This window comes from Malaclemys terrapin, chromosome 1, assembly GCF_027887155.1.
Source record: "Malaclemys terrapin pileata isolate rMalTer1 chromosome 1, rMalTer1.hap1, whole genome shotgun sequence".
NCBI classification, from domain to species: domain Eukaryota; kingdom Metazoa; phylum Chordata; order Testudines; family Emydidae; genus Malaclemys; species Malaclemys terrapin.
Window position 1 is genome coordinate 127,834,792 of NC_071505.1, and position 19,610 is coordinate 127,854,401.

Sequence of the window (19,610 nt, forward strand, 5' to 3'; positions counted from 1 at the left end):
GAGGTTATGTATTTATTAAACAGAGTCTATTAAAAAACCATTGGATTTGTATATAAGTCATATTAAAATTTCTTACCGATGAGTTCCATCCAGGTTTGATTTGTGAATGAAGTTCAGTTTAGCATCTGCCCAATAAAGCTTCCATTCCTCATAATCCAAAGTCAATCCATTTGGCCAGTAAATGTCTGTGTTTATTATAACGGAGCGGCTTGAACCATCCATCCCAGCACGTTCTATCTTTGGCACTTCTCCCCAATCTGTCCAATACATGAACCTATATTTTTTTTTAAAAAAAGAGAAGGATATAGATTATGTTCAAATCTACACTCTAATCACTGGAGTTATATTCCAGTGAAGATGAAGGCTTCGTTGCTATTTTTCTAGAAGAGACGGAGTTCTCTTTCGTTGAAGCTATATTCTACAGGGCAATGTACCAACCTTCTATGAAGCAGAACAAGTGTATCTAGGTTTTGCTTCTGTTTTTAACTAAAATCTCTCAAACATCAGTCAATAGTGTAATTTGATACTACTCTTTTCAGGGTCTCTACACACATTGCCTATAACCTTTTAGCATCAAAATTAATCAGGGAAATTAGACAATGTGCGCTGTCATAGAAAATAACTCCTTTAATATGGATCACAGGAGAAGAGTTTGTGTTAGTGCAGGGATTGTGGGGGACAGTAATTGTATGCAGTGGCAGAAAAATAGATCTAATGGAGGGTTGTTTTCTTTGGGGTTTGTGTTTGTTTTTGTGCTGGGAGAGTACTTCTGGCAGGGAGACTGCTTTTGTGAAAGAATGGATTTAGAGAGAGACAACCAGCTGACATGTTTTTAAACACAACTTGCCCTGTCTACACATTAAAGGGATAGTCTAGGCTGGGAAACTGTTTTAAAACACATTAACACACGTTAATTAATAAATTTTTAAACACTACTTAGGAAATCATGTAAATCAGTGGCTCTCAAACTTCTGTACTGGTGAACCCTTTCACATAGCAAGCCTCTGAGTGTGACCCCCCCCTTTATAAATTTAAAACACATTTTTATATATTTAACACCATTATAAATGCTGGAGGCAAAGCAGGGTTTGGGGTGGAAGCGGACAGCTCGTGACCCCCCCCCACCCCCGGTAAAATAACCTCGTGACCCCCTGAGGGGTCCCAACCCCCAGTCTGAGAGCCCCTGGTGTAAACAAAGACATGTAAAAGCATGTTACCTGGTCATAGTTAACCCTAAGAGGAAACATATGGAAATTAGATAGGGGAGAGGGAAAGAGTATAATCAGAAAATTCTGCTTTTACTGATGGTAGGAAGAACTAACTCTACTCTTCTGGATTGGTAAAAGGATTTAGGAAAGAACACTATTTTGCACCTGAAGGAACAACATATAGGGCAAGAACTTAAACAGGTGGATAAGAAAGCCAGACAAAACATTGTGTCAACAAGGAAAAACTGTAGCTCTTGGACACTTGTAGCACCCAGAGGCTGTATGGTGCCCACATGTGAGAACAGGACCTGGCCACCCATGCTTTAAACAAAAACAGACATGCAACACATTTAAGAAACATTTGCAGATGAAGTTATTCTTGGCAAAGTTTGTTTTATTTATTTATTTCTAGAGAGTCAGGAAATTCCAAGCCATATTTTCCCCTTAATCTATGTTTACACACTCAAATGAGTGTTTAATACAATGCTATATCTGCAGACAGACATGCACCACAAGCAACACAAATATTGCCCAATTCAGTCCTAAGTAACTCACTCTTTAAAAAGGGATTTTTCTATCTTAAACTCACACACTGCATGGGTGTTTAGAGAGAATGCATGAAATTTCTCTAGACATGAATGAACACCATGAGGGAATGAGTTATCTGTGAAGAAGAAAATAAATCTAATCTTTAGAAAAAAAATTGCTAAATTGCACCTTTGGCAGGTTTTCTGGCCAAACTGCATGGTAAGGTGCAGTTAGAAACTTGAAAAAGAAACTCAAGCACTACTTCTACAAAGAGAAAAAGTTGATTTAATAGTTTTTTAAAGAAACAACGCCCTCCCCCTCCCGCAGCTGAGTCAAATATTTTCCAAAGGTTAATAGGTTCCAAGGTATTGACCACCCTGCCTGACCAATCCTTCAGGCTGAAACAGATAGCTCATTAGTTGCTATAACAGGCTCATTTCTTTCTCCCTCTCTCTCACCTTTTAAACAAAATGCAATTATTCAAGCAAAACCAGGTAAGAAAAGCTCAGTGACAAAAGGAAAGTCCTCCAAGACTTCACGAACAGGCCCATTTAATTTGTCAGAATATATACACACCCATGCACGCACAAATTCAGAATAAGATTTTAGAACATTTCAAACCAATTCCCTTGACCTCTGTTCAGTTTCTCCAATAGCTTTTTCACCATCATTTGTTTATTTTCTTCTCTATGGTCGGAAGCCTGCAGGTTTTAGTCCCAGTTAAACTCTGTGGAGCCTGCAGATCCAGCACACCAGATGATGGTACAAAAAGAACATATGTAAGTGCTGTGCTTCATTTGGGAAAATTAAGAGACTTATCTTCACTAAAGAGTTAGCTGAGGATCTTTCTCCCCTTCTGTTTACACACACAAATCTCTCACCCAAGTGTGGTGGGGTTTTCAACCTGGGCCAGCTGGTCACAGCCCAGGTTCCGTATTCACATGAGCTGGTAACTCACTCTGCACAGTCAAGTGCTGACAGTCCTCCAGTTTCTTCCCACAATCCCCCTGTGTGCTGGGAAGGACAGACTATTTCTACCACAATTCACTGGGAAAGAATCAGAGTGGTCCAGCTTAGTGCACCACAAAAATCTCTGAGATGAGCCCCCACAAGTCCTGGCACCTCATATGAGTGAGTGCAGTGCCAGCATGAATGCAGTTGAGTGGACATACTTGTGCACAGCTTTGCAATGAGGCTGCTCACCTCTATGCTAGGCCAACACAATGGCTCAGACTCCAGTGCTCATCACCCAAATTAACTCTACCATGAAGAAATATCCGCAATAACTTTGCTCACATAAAATCAAAGAAAAGAAAGCGTGATGATTCACAAGACTACAGTCTAATATCTTTTATAGTTGCTTTAACAGAAATCCCTTTTCCATCTCTAGGTGAAGTCAAGCTACACACTTAACTATTTCATTTCCATTTTTCTGGAATGTTTACAGGATCAAGATTTTTATTTGATTAAATTGTGGTTGGTAACAAACCATAGGGGGAAGATGAGACGGTTATATGGGCTTTTTTAGGACATTATTTTTAATTTCTGTAAAAGGCAACTATAGTATAGGATAGTATCGGGGGTAGCCGTGTTAGTCTGTATCTACAAAAACAACAAGGAGTCTGGTGGCACCTTAAAGACTAACAGATTTATTTGGGCATAAGCTTTCATGGGTAAAAACCTCACTTCTTCGGATGCACCCTTATGCCCAAATAAATCTGTTAGTCTTTAAGGTGCCACCAGACTCGTTGTTGTTGTTGTTATAGTGTAGGATAGGTGCTTTTCATTTCACTACTGAAAGAAAATCCAAAAGGAGTATTTTCTGTTAAATTATACCATCTGCTTGTTATCATATGCTACTTACCTTCCATTGCACAATAACCCTTTTCCCAACTGCTCATAACGAAGACTAAGATTTTGTCACGGTTCTTTTTAGCAAAAGTCACAGACAGGTCACAGGCAAAAAACAAAAATTCACAGAAGCCCGCGACCTGTCCCTGACTTTTACTAAAAAATAACAGACACAACGGGGCTGAGACCGAGCCCTGCTGCAGGAGGGGAGTCCAGTGCCCGTCATCACTGCAGCTGACAACTCCAGGGTCCCCTCTCCAACACTCATGGTGGGTAGGAGCTCCGGGGTCTCCCAGCTGCCCGCAGCAGCTCGGAGGAGAGCCGCTTCCTGTGGCAGCTCAGAGCTCTGGGGCTGAAGCAGAAAGTGTCATGGAAGTCATGGATTCCATGGCTTCTGTGACCCCCGTAACATAATCTTAGCCTTACTCATAACCTGCTATAAAACTCAACTTTTGGATTGATGTTTCTCACGTCTGGTCTCTGCCCAAAGGGAGACATTTGTAAAAAGTTTAAATAAAATCTGCGCCCCTGTTTTTGAGTTGTACAAGAGGCAAAAACAGATGGATTTCCAACTACACAAAAATGTTGACTTTGTCTTTTTACATATAAATAATTTGCAAAAAAATTAAAGTACAGCTATTATTCAGAAGACTAGTAATCACTGAGAACTGGCCTCCAGTTCCTATGAAAAAAAGTGAAAACAGTTTTAAGTATTGAAAAGGTCAGTATTGCTCACGTGCTTTGGAACTTTTTGCCTTCATTCGGACCTATGGTACTAACTACAACACTCAGCGTTACAGGTAACACAGTTGACTCTTTCCTCACTGAAATAATTACATACCGCAGCCTTATGTGCTTTGAGGATGCAACAGGCACAGATTTCACTGCAGAAATGTGTGTGAGGTTTGAGCACCAACACTAGAGCAAGAGTTGAAATCCTGGACATCTTTAAATCAATGTCAAAATGCCAACAAATAGTTTCCTACCCTCCAACCAACATCACATCAGTCTGAAGAATGAAGTCTGAGCCTGCTGTCTCTAATCTATGCCCAAATCTCACGCAAACACTAAGCAAAATCACTTAACCATTTTACCTATGCCAGATGAAATGGAGACAAAACAGACTATAAAACTCAGACACGCTAACTAAAATCAAAATTGTGGGCATATTTATTTTAAACTCAGACCCTTCCTCTCAATTTTAATCCAAAATCCCTTTAAGGAAAAAAGAGAAGACTGATTATCTGAACCATGGAAAATAGAAAGGTTCTTCGATCCATCTAATTGACTTAGGTAGTTTGCTTGACTAAGGCCCAAAAGATTGTCGATACAAATTAAAAAAAACCTTTAGCTTAGAAAGTTTACATCACCTGCAAAAATGCAAACAAGTGGCATGCCCCAGTTCTGCTTTAAACAAGCACACCTTCAGCTCAGCCTAATTTGCAGTAATGGATTGGGTAGAAATTAATTTAAGATCAAGTTTTCAAACTCATCTGCCTGAAGTTGAGGACAACAGTAAAAGTGGCCTGGCTGTCCAAGGTTCTGAGCACTCAATTCCCGCTAAAGTTAATGGGTGCAGAGTGTGCTTAGCACTCTGAAAATCAGGCCACTTCATTTCAGGTGCTCAAGTCTGGATTTGAAATACCTAAAGTTAGGCACCTATGAATAAAGAATTGAGCCTCTGTGTTTAAATCATGATATAAATTGCTATATTTGCACTGGGCCAGCCAGATGAATGGTATAGATAATGCCATACCTACCACAATTTAATGGTAATGAAAACATAATAATCTTCCTCAAACTTGTTTACATAGTAAACCACTTATAAAAAACTGCTAAAGTATCCTCCACCACACACACAATCGCTCAACGGTTTGCTTACTTTCACACAGACTAGGGTTAGCCTCATCCCTAAATACAAGTGTGGTTTCAACCAAGAAGCCTCAGTGAAGAAAAATCAAGACTGAATCACTTCCTTGGCCATTTTTTAATTATGACACAGATAAAACTAAATTATATTTGCACATCAAATCTTGGTCTCTGAATATAAAAGAAGGAAAAATGATTGCTCCATCGTGCAACACTAAATGCAAAGAAGCTCTTACACCACAAAAAAGTTAACATGTTTGTGCTTTTTTAAATGTTTCTTTTTTTCTTTCGTAACAATGATCATTTTGAACCTATTTTAATGAAAATAGCTTTTGCTCTCACAGCCCCTTTTCCTCTATTGAATTTCAAAATGAAGTCATGATGATGTCACCCTCATGACATTTGCAGGTAACTAAATGAAGTCAAACACAGGGTTTTAACTATTGCAGATTTGAAAGGAAGTAAGATCAGAGGAGGCAGTTCTTAAGGGAAAATGTCAGCCTAACTAATAATTGCCTCTTGGGCAGGATTAAGTAAATCTAGAAAGTAAAAATCCCTTTATAAAGTAGTATGACTGGCTAGAAGTTGGGAGTGTGAAACCATTCAGCTGTAGCCCAGCAGTTTTAATATGTCCCAAGGTGGTAATGACCACGAGAGGTTACTAATCAACGATACAGAAAATCAACTGATGTTCTCAGTTCAGTCCCTGTAGATGTAGGGGAAAAAATAGGTAACAGAGTCCTTACTCCAAAAAGCTCACAAACCATACATACTATAGGAAAAATATTTCAGGTATGCATAAGAAAGCATGCTGAAAACAAATGTCAAGATTAAATACTGTAATTAAACAAACAGTTATTTGTGACAGTGGACACACAGGGATGGAAATTCATCACCATCCTCCACCAGCTTTGTAGCTTTCTGATCTGTAATGCCTTCCAATGGTGCAGCAGATTCTTTCACCCCTACTATCCACGCGGAAACTAGGCCCCCCTGTTCAGAGTATCATTAAAATGACAGCCCACACTGTGACACATACAACAGTCCCATTCAGTGATCGGAGATTCTGTACATGACACTTAACTGATTTTAAGCCAGTTAATTGGGACACCTCCCAGGCAACCATTTACCTTCCCCAATGTTATTCAATGCAAAAGACAGCTGCTTGATTGGGACAGCCAATTATTTGGTATTGCCCTTCTCAGTGAATGCTTCAACTTTCCAATTATGCTAGTTTCAGTCCCTAAGAACCTCTAAGCTCTGCAGGGACTGAGGCAGCTGAGAAACTTGTAAAACCATTCCAGGCCCTGAACTGCAGCAACCCCTGTGGAGCTTATCAACTCTGGAGTAGTCCCTAGGAAACTCAGAAGTGCCCTCTATTTGGTACAACTGTAGCTCACCTAATAATGGAGCAATATGAAGCCAAAATGACATGCCATACACTGGGACCATCCAGATAAATGTACTAAAGCAGACAGGGATTTCAAAAAAAATAGTATGAAAATTACATTAGTAAATATATGTTGGCTATTTAAGATACTGGATGGCAGTGGCTCACTGGAATTGTCCTGTAAAGTAACTGACTTTGCAGAAGGAATTTTCATCCGCAAGCTTTCACAAAATAAATAATGGGGGATCATTCTGAATTTGCCATTGTATTAACAACCCAAGAGTATCAAATTAAAAAACAAAACAAAAAAAAACACTTAAGGATCCATCTGAGTTTCCTAAGAACATATTTTTAAAAAAGCATAGAAATAGTGCACCAAAAGAACGTGGTAAATGCATATATGCAATGGATAAATTATTTTCAGACAGACTGTCAGTGTGAAATTTCTCAACTTACTGTAAGATTCAGGAAACCCTTTTATGCTCCCAAATGAAAAAAATAACCAGCAAAAAGCACTTACGGTCAACATATTCTCCTTCCCCAGTTATTGCCATAAAAACGAAGGAAGAACAAACAGTCCCTTCAAGACACAAAAGGCATTTTTGGCTACCTGAATAGTGCAGCTTTTTTAAGGCTCCAGGCAAGCTGCAACTTCTTACTATGCTTACCAGTTAGGGGCACAGCTGGTTAAAAACTGCAGTTTCTCCACCCAAAAATTACATATTGGACAAAATGAAAGCCAAACCAAAAAAAAAAAAAAAAAAATTGTTTACTGATTTTTTCTGGCAAATCAAGTCATCTTCTTCTGTTCATCTTGAAATTTCATATAGGGCTGAAGATGTCAGCATGCTTACTATGTGACAGTCATCCAAAGTGATGCAGTTGGAGATGTAGGATTTTTTTTAAGCTGCCATTTTCAGTCTTTGTAGCTGTAGTACCAAGACTACAAGATTTGGCCAGCAAAGTACAGATGACAATGGGAAAGAGGATATTTCACATCTCTAAGGCCTAGTCTAGTCAGAAAATGTTCGTCAGTAGGCACAACTTACACTGGCCAAGAAGTGCTTTTGCCAATATAGCTAATTCCAGTTTCCTGAACAAAATACACTGTACTTACCGACAGAAGCACTTTTATGCTGGTATAGTTGCATCTACTCTAGGGCTTCCGCCGGAGTAGTACAAAAGCATCACTCAAACCCAAAAATAAAAACAAACAAAACAAAACAAAAAAAATCACATAATCCACCCCTAACCAACACTGCTAGATCATCAAGAGCTTGCAGTATCAACCTAGTCTTAGGGCTCATCTCCACTTACCGGTGGAGGACGCTGCAGCAATCGATCCACCGGGAGTTGATTTAGCGGGTCTAGTGAAGACCCGCTAAAATCAACCACAGATCACTCTCCAGTCGACATAGCATAAGCTACGTCGACTTGAGTTATGCTACTAACTTTCCCATGTAGTACTGCCCTGAGCTTCTTACTCTGAGAAGTTGGTATGTTGAAAGAAATAGCTACCGGTATTATTTTTCCATTAAAATACTTTCCTTTAAAAAATTTTATAAGCCTAGGAACTCCACTTTTGAAAAATCATTTAATCTAATACATTAAACTGCTAACATACCAAGCTAATGTTTTTCCTTTTTAAAAAAAAAACAAATACCTGTCATAATCATTATCCAAGTTAAAATATTACAACAGGTCAACCTGAAAACAGGAAATAACACACCAGTCTCATTTCCTATACAGAAAAATGACCAAGCTTGCAAAATCCACCCCTATAAACCATGGATATCCAAAACAACTCAAATGTGCAGGTATTATATAATCACTCTAGCTTAAAAAATTCACTGGCTGTGTTACAAGAAAAACAGAGACAAAGGGTTGCTTTTCATTCCCATCCAGACTTTAGTGAGAGTCCTTGAGAAGCAGTATTTGACACAATAAGCAAACATGCTGATAGTGTGCAGAGGCACATGCACGATTCGCCTTTTCGTTGCAGATCCCCGGGAATTAGCCAAAAAGAAAAGTGTATTGAACCGAAGCAGAACCAGTTCTTGCTGAGTGTTTACAAAGAGGGCAGCTCCACCGTTTGAGCAGGTAGAAAGAGCTTTTGCTCCCAGGACTTGCAAATTAACCTTTCCTGTCTGAAGGTTTTGTCACATACTAACAGTCTGAAAAATTCCTGGTTTTTAACCATGAAGATGTCTTTTTATTGTTGTTTATTTTGAAGTGAGTAGGAAATAAAGCTAGTCAGAACTGCAGCATTTAAAATATATATATATATATTTTTTTAATAAAATCCACCTCTGTGTGAGTAGCCAAGCCAATAAGGAGATTATAAGGTACCAACATTCAAAAAAAGGGTAGCATAGAATCATAGTAATGTAGGGCTGGAAGGGACCATGAGAGGTCATCTAGCTCAGCTTCCCACGGGCCAAATATATCTAGACCAGGACTGCACAACTCTTAAAGTGGCGAGGGCCATATTACTCCAAAGAAAACAGCTGAGGGCCGAAACCCCCCGGCCCCACGGAAACACCCTCCCCTCACAGCGCCGCCTGGCCCCGCGGAAACAACCCTTCCTTCCCCAGCACCACCCCCAAAAAGGAAGGTTTGTGGGTGTGTGGGGGGGTGTGATATTTTATTAAGAATTTTTCAATTAAACCAAACAATTTTTTAAATTATTTTAATTTTTTATGAATCATGGAAAAATGAAAAAAATCTGTTCCGTTGAAAGAAAACATTTGTACTTTTCATAATTACCTTGCAAATTTAATGAGATATATTGCATCTCTTTTCGGCAACAAGCTTGTCGTATTCGGGGGTCATATTTGACGTGGATATTTTCATAATGTCTTCCAAATGGTCGTCAGTCAGAGAAGAACGTTGCTTGTTTTTATTCATGTTCATGATGGAAAATGTTTGTTCACATATGTAAGTGCTTCCAAAAATGCTCAACGTTTTCAGTGCAACTTCATTGTCCAGACTTTTGTAGAAGTCTCGCAAGCTGCTTTCTCTGTGCTTATTTCGGTAAACTGCCGAACACTGAGGTTCAATAACCTCCAACTGCAAATCTAGTGGCACTTCATCTGGATCCACAGAAAAGGGATCTTCAATCAGCTTCAACTGGACGTCTTCTTCTTTAGACGCACAAGTGGGAAAGTGACACATTTCACCTTTTGACAGCTGACTTCTGAAAACTTTCAATTTCATTTTGAAAGCTTTCACTGCTGCACACATTTGAAATACAAGTTGATTTTTTCCCTGAAGCTGAATGTTGAGATCATTCAGGTGTGCTGTAATATCACAAAAGAAAAAGAGATCTTGATTCCAGGACTCATTTTCAAGCTCTGGGAATTTTATTGGCCCATTTTCTAGGAATTTTGCTACCTCCTCTTTCAAAGCAACGAAACGCTGGAGCACTCTTCCTCGACTCAACCACCTCACTTCTGTATGGTAGATTAAGTCATTGCACTCGGTGTCTACCCCTTCAAGAAAGGCTCGAAATGTCCTATGTTTTAGTCTTCTAGAATGGATGTAGTTTACAATGGAAACTACCACTGACATTACATGCTCAAATTTTAAGACTTTGCTACACAAAACCTGCTGATGTATAATGCAGTGATGTTTGGTTATCTGTCTCCCGAAAAATTCTTCAAGAAGAGTAACTGCTCCAACATTTTTTCGGCACATAGCTGGAGCACCATCAGTACAAATGGCCACCAAGTTTGTGAAATCTAATCCCGACTTATCATTCATGCACTTTATCACTTCACTGGAGATTTCTTTTCCGGTTGTGCGACCCGTCATGGAGCACATGCCAGCAAGTTCTTCAGTAATTTCAAAGTTTTTATCAATACCTCTAATAAAAATAAGAAGTTGGGCAGTGTCTTTTAAATCGGTGCTTTCATCCATAGCTAGGGAGTAAAAGCAGAATTCACTGACTCTCTGCTTATCTGATCACTTAGATTGGTAGAAATGTCAGCTATTCTTCTCTGTACAGTCATGCGCGATAGACTGACATTCTCAAATATTCCCCTTTTCTGGACGTAACTCAGATACAGCAATCAACATATGCTTTTTTAAAAACTCACCTTCTATGAAGCATTTCCCAGCACTAGCAATTTCCTTAGAAATTTTAAAGCTTACTTTAGTAACTATCGTTCTCAGTGCTTACTTTCTTGAAAATTTGCTGTTCTCTACTAAGGTTTTTTGCTAAACTGGCTGCTTTAATTATTTTTTCATTTGGACTCAATTTGGTGAGATTGGGATGTTTAGTTTCAAAGTGCCGCCGAAGGTTGTATTCTTTCGAAACGGCTAACATTTCGCGACACACGAGGCACAGTATTTTGTCTTCGGAAACAGTACATAAGTATTTATTCGTCCATTCAATGTTGAAAACTCTGTGCTCTGATTCTATTTTTCTTTTCACTCATGATATCCATTATGAAGCTCAAGATTTTGTTGAATAAATTCACACACAAAGGAAACACTCACAGTCACACACAAAGAGAAGTGTGGCGCATGGCACAGTTGCAAGGCACTGACTGTGTGTGGAAGCCTGTAGGTCCAGGGGTCACTATATTACTGCACACAGCAGTCAATCAATGCAGTTGCAGATAAATCTCTGCATTATGCATTTTTGTATAACTTTTATATGACTTTGTATTGAACCTTGGTACTATGTTATAGCGGGCTCCTAAGATAGTATAATTAAGGTAAAAGAAATATTTCTTCTGTTCAAATTTTTGAAGCAGAGTTCAAATTTGTGTGCCATGAGGCAAATGCGCCCAAGTGAGTAAAATGCTTATACATTTAAAAAGTTTTAATTTGCAAGTTGTGTCAATTTATATGGGTTTTCAGATAGAGACATCATAAGTAAAAAAGTTTCCCAATACACACAGATTTCTCCTCCCTCCCTCCCAGTGCCCTTCCCCACAGCCCCACCACCACAACTAAACAATGCCCCATACAGACCCCCCACTGCCCAGTGCCCTGACTCACACAGTTCTCCCCCACTGCCCAGCACCCCCCAACAGGCCCCCACTGCCTAGCACCCCAAAACACACAAACCTCCCCCACTGCCCAGCGCCCTCCACACCTTCACAGCCCAGCACCCTCCCCGTACACCTCCTAGACACTCACTCCACCACACCCTGCCCCCTTCCCTGGTCACACTCATCAGCCCTGCTGGGAGGTCTCCAACTCCTAGGGTGAGAGCAGCAAGGGGAGTCTCCAGTGGTGAGCTGGAGCCGGTTCACACCAGTTCACGGTAACTGGCTGTTAAATTTATAAGCCCTTTTAGAACCAGTTGTCCTGCACGGGACAACCGGTTCTAAAAGGGCTTCTAAATTTAACAACCAGTAAGTTGAAGTGATCAGGAGAGTAGCAGCGGGGGGGGGGGGGGGGGAAGGAGCAGAGGGAGCGGCCATTCCCCCTAAGCACATTATCCAAAAGTGGCGCCTTAGGAGCCGACCCCGTGGGTGCTCCAACTCTCCGCCCCGCTCCCCGGCCCCAGCTCACCTCCGCTCCACCTCTGAACACTCCGCCCCACTTCTCCCCCGCTTCCTGCGAATCAGCTGTTCATGCAGGAAGCCTGGGAGGGCGGAGAAGCGGTGTGGCGGCTTCGCGCTCCAGCCCAGGGAGGCGGAGACCGAGCAGAGGTGAGCTGGGGTGGGGGGGCTGCCTGCGACACAGCAGGTAACCCGGGGGGAGGGGTGCGCAGGGGAACCACTCCCCACCCCATCTCACCTCCGCTCCGCCTCCCTGGGCCCGGGCGCGAAGCCACCGCTTGCTTCTGAGCCCTCCCAGGCTTCCTGTGCGAACAGCTGATTTGCGGGAAGCGGGGGGGCTGCAAGCTCAGCCTGACCCAGTGCTCCAGGCACTGCGCGGTGGCGGTACGGCACGGCTCCAGCCACCTCCAGGCAGCACGATGAGGGAGCAGGGAGGGGGTGTTGGATAGAGGGCAGGGGAGTTCAGGAGAGTGGGGTGGGGGGGTGGATAGGGGTCCGGGCGGTCAGAGGGCAGGGAACAGGGGGATTGAATAGAGGCAAGGGTCCCGGGGGGCAGTCAGGAAGGAGCAGGGGTTGGATGAGGCAGTGGGACACAGTCAGGGGTAGGGGTTCCAGGGGTGGTCAGGGGACAGGGAGAAGGGGTGGTTGGATGGGGCAGGGGTTCCGGGGGGCCATCAGGAATGAGAGGAGGGGTTGGATGGGGCAGGGGTTCCAGGGAGGACATCAAGGAACGCAGGGGGTTGGGCCAAAAAGCGCTCAGGACGGGGGAGGTGGCTGAGCCCCGTGTCCTGCTTGGGGCAGGTGGGAGGGGCGGCGCCGCGCAAGGGCTCCGTATCCCACTTGGGGCCTAGCAGCGCGCAAGGGCTCCATCCCCGTGTCCTGCTTGGGGCGGAGGAGGGGGGGCGCCTGAAAGCCCTGCCCCCGCAGCTCTGATTGGGCTAGACTCGGCCTCCCACATTGCTGGCTCCTGCCGGCGGGCCGACACGCCACCGGGAGCTGCCCCAGGAAGCACCGCCATGCCAGCCTCAGGACTTTGGCATGATGGTGAGCGAGCGGTTAAACGGTGTCCCGACCAATGTGCAGTTGGGATGCGAGACATGTGTGCGTGGGGTTTAGAATCCCCCTGTGGGCCGCACAGTGAGCACCCGTGGGCTGCATGTTGTGCAGGCCTGATCTAGACCATCCCTTTGTCTAACCTGTTATTAAAAACCTCCAACAACGGTGATTCTACAACATCCCTTGGAAGACTATTCCAGTACTTATCTACCATTATCATTAGAAAGTTGTCCCTAACATCCAACCTAAGTCTTCCTTGCTGCAGATTTAGCGGATTACTTCTTGTCCTACCTTCAGTGGACATGGAAACAATGGATCACTATTGTCTTTGTAACAGCCCTTAACATATTTGAAGACTCTTATGGGTCCTCCCTCAGTCTTCTTTTCTCAAAACTAAACATGCCCCATTTTTTAACCTTTCCTCATAGGTCACATTTCCTAAATCTCATGTTTCCAGCTTGCAATGCCACTCACTCAAATTTTATCAAGATGGAGGGGTGGCTCAGCCAAACCTGAGTGTCACTGCAACCCTGTGTGCCACGTTACAATGCCCAGAGCTGGGCCCAGCCCCATGGGACAGGAGCTGCTGCTGCTTCAGGGTGAATATGAAGCAGTCTCTTTCTCCAATTCCTCCCATCACCTTCCTCCCCCCACCTCCTCCCCAGATTAGGGTTGCAATGCTGGGAGGAAAGAGTGCATTACAGTAACTCCTCGCTTAACGCTGTAGTTATGTTCCTGAAAAATGCTACTTTAAGTGAAACAATGTTAAGCAAATCGAATTTCCCCATAAGAATTAATGAAAATCAGGAGGGTTAGGTTCCAGGGGAAAAATTTTCACCAGACAAAAGACTAGATTTTATATATATATCACACACACACTGTAAGTTTTAAATAAACAATTTAATACTGTACACAGCAATGATGATTGTGAAGCTTGGTTGAGGTGGTAGAGTCAGAGGGTGGGATATTTCCCAGGGAATGCCTTACTGCTAAATGCTGAACTAGCATTCGGCTGAGCCCTCAAAGGTTAACACATTGTTGTTAATGTAGCCTCACACTGTACAAGGCAGCACGAATGGAGGGAGGGGAGACAGCACACCATGAGAGAGAGAGAGAGAGAGAGAGAGAGAGAGAGAGAGAGAGTGAGTGTGTGTGTGTGTGTGTGTGTGTGTCAAGCATTGCCCCTTTAAGTATGCTGACCCCACTCTAAGTACACTGCCTTTTTAAGTAGATCAGCAAGTTGAGACAGCAGCTGCTGCCAGCAAGCTTCCTCCATCCTGAGCCCTGTCATGGGGCTCCCTCTGTCTCAGCCCTCCACTTTGTGAAGATAGGGTACACGAACGGGGAGCAGAAGCGGGGGGAGGGGGACACCCTCACATTAGCACCACTCTTCCCCTCCGCACAGCAAGCAGGAGGCTCCCAAGAGCAGCTCCACATCAAAGGGCAAGAGCAGCACAGGGCAGTGGGGGGAGGAAGAGCTGAACTGCCGGGCAATTGGTAGCGTGCACAGGAAACTTAGGGGAGCTGCCGGTCCACCCTGGTTTCAAGCCCTCACCAGCTAGCTGCAACGGGCTGCTCTTTCTGCAAGCAATGGACAAAGCAGGTGGCTGTCAAACAACATTATAAAGGAGCATTGCGCAACTTTAAACGAGCGTGTTCTCTAATTAATCAGCAATGAAACAATGTTAACCGGAACAACATTAAGTGAGGAGTTACTCACATGTAAAGATGGGTCACAAAAACAAAGACAAAATGCAGTTGGTGGGTCGCCTTAGTAAAAAGTTTGTGAACCACAGTCCTGAGATGAATTTCATCAGACCCTGCCAACTAGAATACATGTAATTTATCTAAATTTTTAACTGGTTCTATCCCTATTCTGCCTTGAATTCCTTAACACAATATTAACAACACAAGGTAAGTATCTGGTCACAATTAACTTAGTTAGAGAAGACCAAAGAAAAACAGACATTAAGCACTTCAGCCTTCTTGGTGCTCTCTGTTATTAGCTCTCCTTCCCTGTTAGACAGTGGACCTACATTATTTTAAACCACGACTGCACTACATTTGAATACCAGCTGCATGATGGTGATGTACACATCTCAATCATACTTCTCAGCACTACAACTAGCTGTCTCTACAGGAATCACGCCAAATGTAATACAATGGATCCTGAAAGCCAACGTGAACCTTAGTTTATATCAGTAGCAGGTAAACTGGCTGAAATAATAAAACCTAGATAAACATGGAAAAGGACAAACTAGCAAAGCTTTTGTAAAGGAAAATTGTATTTCTCTAATCTACTAGAACTCTTTGACCTCATGACAAAATAATGAATGAGGGAGAATAAGCTGATGCAATTTCTATAGACTTCAAAAAACATTGTCAAAGTCCCTCACAAGAGGTTATGGAAGAAACTAAGTAGTCATGGCTCATGAAGTAGATAATGGACAGAAAGCAAATAGTAGGAATAAAAGAACCTTTCGCTACACTGAAAATTGATAACAGTTGGGAGAGCTCCAATGGTGACTAGTAGGATTGTTGGTGTTTAACATATTCATTAGTTACTTATTTTACGTTTTAAATCTTGTTCAGAATGTAGAACTTTTTAAAAAAAGTATATGTCGCCATTAATGTATTAACTGATAAAAGAATGCAGGGAGAAATAGGTGTTTATCAGTTCTAGCACACTACTCTTATTTGGCTTTTTCTGAGCACCAACAACAGGCTAGGAGCTATAAAAGACCAGGGCCTTGCCCAATAGGCTTATAAACAAAATTAGACTGACACAGTGGAGTTGAAACACAACTTTGAAACATACAAGACACTTCTGTTCATGATGAAACTTCCAACCCTACAAGTTACCTGAAATAGCGTACACCTTTACAATTGCCCGTCACTAAGTGAAACCAGGTTAACATGTTAACTGCCAGACAGTGGTCCAATTACTCCATTCTCATATTTTGAACTGTGATCAAAACCATATGTAAAAATCCTGGGAATCCTGCCCATAGGAGTTTCTTTGCAGCCCATCCTGCTTCCTATCTATTAGTGGTTAGTTTATGCTCTGAAACTGGATCTTGCTATGGTCTTGGACAAAATGATATCATGTGACAATAAGTTCAATAGGTGAATTATACATAATGTAACAACACATTATCAGTTTCAATTTATCTTTCTAATTTTATTTGCTGTCTCCTTATTTTTGTAAGATGAGAGGATACACAATCATGTCTGCGTTATCCTTAGGTATCTCTCCCCCAAAAATACATGAAGTTTTGCAATCAGTAAAAATAAATGTTTTTGAAATAATAATGAAAAAGTCAGCTCTTCAGTAATGACCAAATTCAGGAAAGGAATTGTTTAATTTTAAGCACTTAAAGTCTTTTCCTGAATTGGGGCCGTAACGAGAACAAACGTAGAGTGCGCAGTAAATTACTCTTTCCAAAAAAGAAATCATTATCTATACAGTAATTACACTACACAAGTGGCCAATAATCTGACAACAGATGAAAAAGGAGGAGGAGGGCAGGTCAGTTTGTGAAATACTGTATAAACTTTGACAAATGCTTAAGATTCAACACTGCCAATCAAGTAATCTGCATATTTATTTGGGGGGGGGGGAATAACCACACAGAAAGGACTAAATTGTTGGCTGCCTAAGTGCGTGGTTGAGAGCTGAACAAAAGCCAACAGACATGCTTTATAGAGCTGAAGAGAAAGTTTGCCAGCTTTTCAGAGTTGTTCCCCATAGAAGATAAAGTGGAAAGCATCTGGGAAACGGAGACAGAAATATGAGCTGAAATTGAGAATTAAATCACTTTCCTTCCCCCTCTTTTGTCCCACAGTAGACTTAGAGTTTGGTCAAATCCTTCAAATAAAAACTCAAATTGTCTTTCAACATTTCCAATATAAAAACTCTGCTTTATAAACAAAGGAATATAATTCTGCCATTTCAAATAGTATAGGGCCGGAACGTGGCACACAATCAGCAGCCAACATAAACTTTTCCATCCCTCTCCTCCATAGAAAATCATCTTCATTATTTAATCATAATCAAATCTGTTTCTTCTGCTTCAGGGGGCAGAAGCTGAGAGTTCTGCATTTAAAAAAAAGCCATAAAAATTGATGTGTTTCTCTTTTTGCCTTTCCTTCCTATACCACAACATTGCATTTCAAGTTACTGATTACACTTATCCTATGAGAATTACCATAGACCTTATTTAAACTAGAAGGAGTTTGCCAGTATAAGTTATACCAGGTCCTCTGGCACAATGAAACTCTCAACAATAAAATTAAAGCTCATTTGTGCAGGAGATAAAACATAATCCGGGGGTGGTCCAAGAATATGGAACTCCCCCAAGAACTCAGGACCATCACAAACTTCACCACTTTCCATTCCAGGTGCAAGGTACATTTCTTTGACTTTGCCTTCTCTAACATAAACACATAGCAAAACATGCATTTATTCAAACAACCAAACCAGGACATTCCACTGCATAGGCTGCTCCCTTTGAGGAGAGGAGAGAAGAGAACCCGCACGTGTCAGATGCAAGCTTATGTTGCTTAATGAACTACTGCAGGGGTAAGCAACCTATGGCATGCGTGCCAACGGCGGCACGCAAGCTGATTTTCAGTAGCATTCACACTGCCCGGGTCCTGGCCACCGGTCCAGGGGGCTCTGCATTTTAATTTAATTTTAAATGAAGCTTCTTAAACATTTTAAAAGCCTTATTTACTTTGCATACAACAATAGTTTAGTTATATATTATAGACTTATAAAAAGAGACCTTCTAAAAACGTTAAAATGTATTACTGGCACGCAAAACCTTAAATTAGAGTGAATAAATGAAGACTCGGCACACCACTTCTGAAAGGTTGCCGACCCCTGAACTATTGGAAGCTGCTCCGATATTATGGAAATGAGTGCAGCATCAGAACCTATATAGAATCAAATGGCAAACCCTCCTAGTGTAAACACAGCATATACCAGATGTACAGATAAAATCACCTATTCCAGAAAGACAATTCTACATTTACACTAACGGCAAATGAGAAATACTGTATATTTAAAAGAAAAAAAATCCACATTAATTACTAGCTTTATTATACCAGCAAAAGTTTCTGTGTAGACCTGGCCTAATTGTAATAACATTTCAACATCTTAAAATCTTAATTCAAGGTCACAAATGAGTTGTTTGCTTTCAACTTTGCCACATTTTGTTATGTGTTACTGTATCGGTCAACATCTCCTTGGGGGAGATTCAGAGCTAGAACAGCAGGGGTCTACAGTAAGGGGGAAGAAGAAAGAAAGGTAGGTGAGGGCAACAATTCTTAGTTGTTAATTTGGTCTCCTGAAGTACTAATTTACCTGACATCTCTCTGACAGGCAAGGGAGACAGTACGTGTAAAATACCTGTTAAACTTTATTTTAAAAACCTCCTGAGGGAGTCTGGTATCACCAAGAATCTAAATCAAGAAAGAAATTTTACCCTTCTCTGATACATTATTTTATATCCAGTACATACAAAATTTCCCAAAGCAGTAGAGAAACCTCCAAGGAGGAACTAGTGCTTAACTCACTGCTCTGAATTTATAATTGTATTGGTTTATTCCAGCAAGAGCACATGTAGTTTTTTCCTTTATCAGAATACAAGCTTTCGCCTGTGTTCATTTAGAACAGTGGTCACCAACTGGTCGATCCTGGAGACTCTCCCAGTCGATCACGATCTCCAGCGGTGTAAAAGGGCTGCTGCTAAGACAGGCTCCCTGCCTGCCGTGGCCACACAGCACTCCCGGAAGTGACCAGCACGCCCCCTCAACTCCTATTGGCCAGGAATGAGGAACTGTGACCAATGGGAACTTTGGGGGCAGCATCTGCAGAGAGGGGCAGCACACAGAGGAGCGTTGGCCCCTTCCGAGAGCAGCGTGAGGTCGGGGCAGGCAGGGATCCTGCCTTAGCCTCGCTGTGTCGTGGACCAGGAGCCGCCCACAGTAAGTGCCGCCCGGCGGGAGGCCACACCCCAGCCCTCAGCGTTGAGCCTCCTCCAAGAACCAGCACCCAATACCTCCTCCTGCACCCAGAACCCCAGCCCCCTCCCAGAGCCAGAACCCCAAACCCCTTCTCCAGGCTCAGCCCAGACCTCCTCCCACACTGCAAACCCCTTGGCCTCAGCCCAGAACCCGTATGCCCTC

At 42.2% G+C, this 19,610-nt stretch overlaps 1 protein-coding gene across 2 annotated transcripts in view; it reads right to left on the reverse strand.

Annotated features, from left to right (window-relative positions):
* Positions 1–19,610, reverse strand: part of LRP6 (LDL receptor related protein 6) — a 197,294-nt gene that overhangs the window by 110,489 nt on the left and 67,195 nt on the right. For both annotated transcript variants that reach the window (XM_054038646.1, XM_054038639.1), the window contains one exon: positions 77–274. In XM_054038646.1, coding sequence (XP_053894621.1) covers positions 77–270 — 194 coding nt within the window. In that variant the 5' untranslated portion in view covers positions 271–274. The remainder of the gene's footprint in view (positions 1–76; positions 275–19,610) is intronic.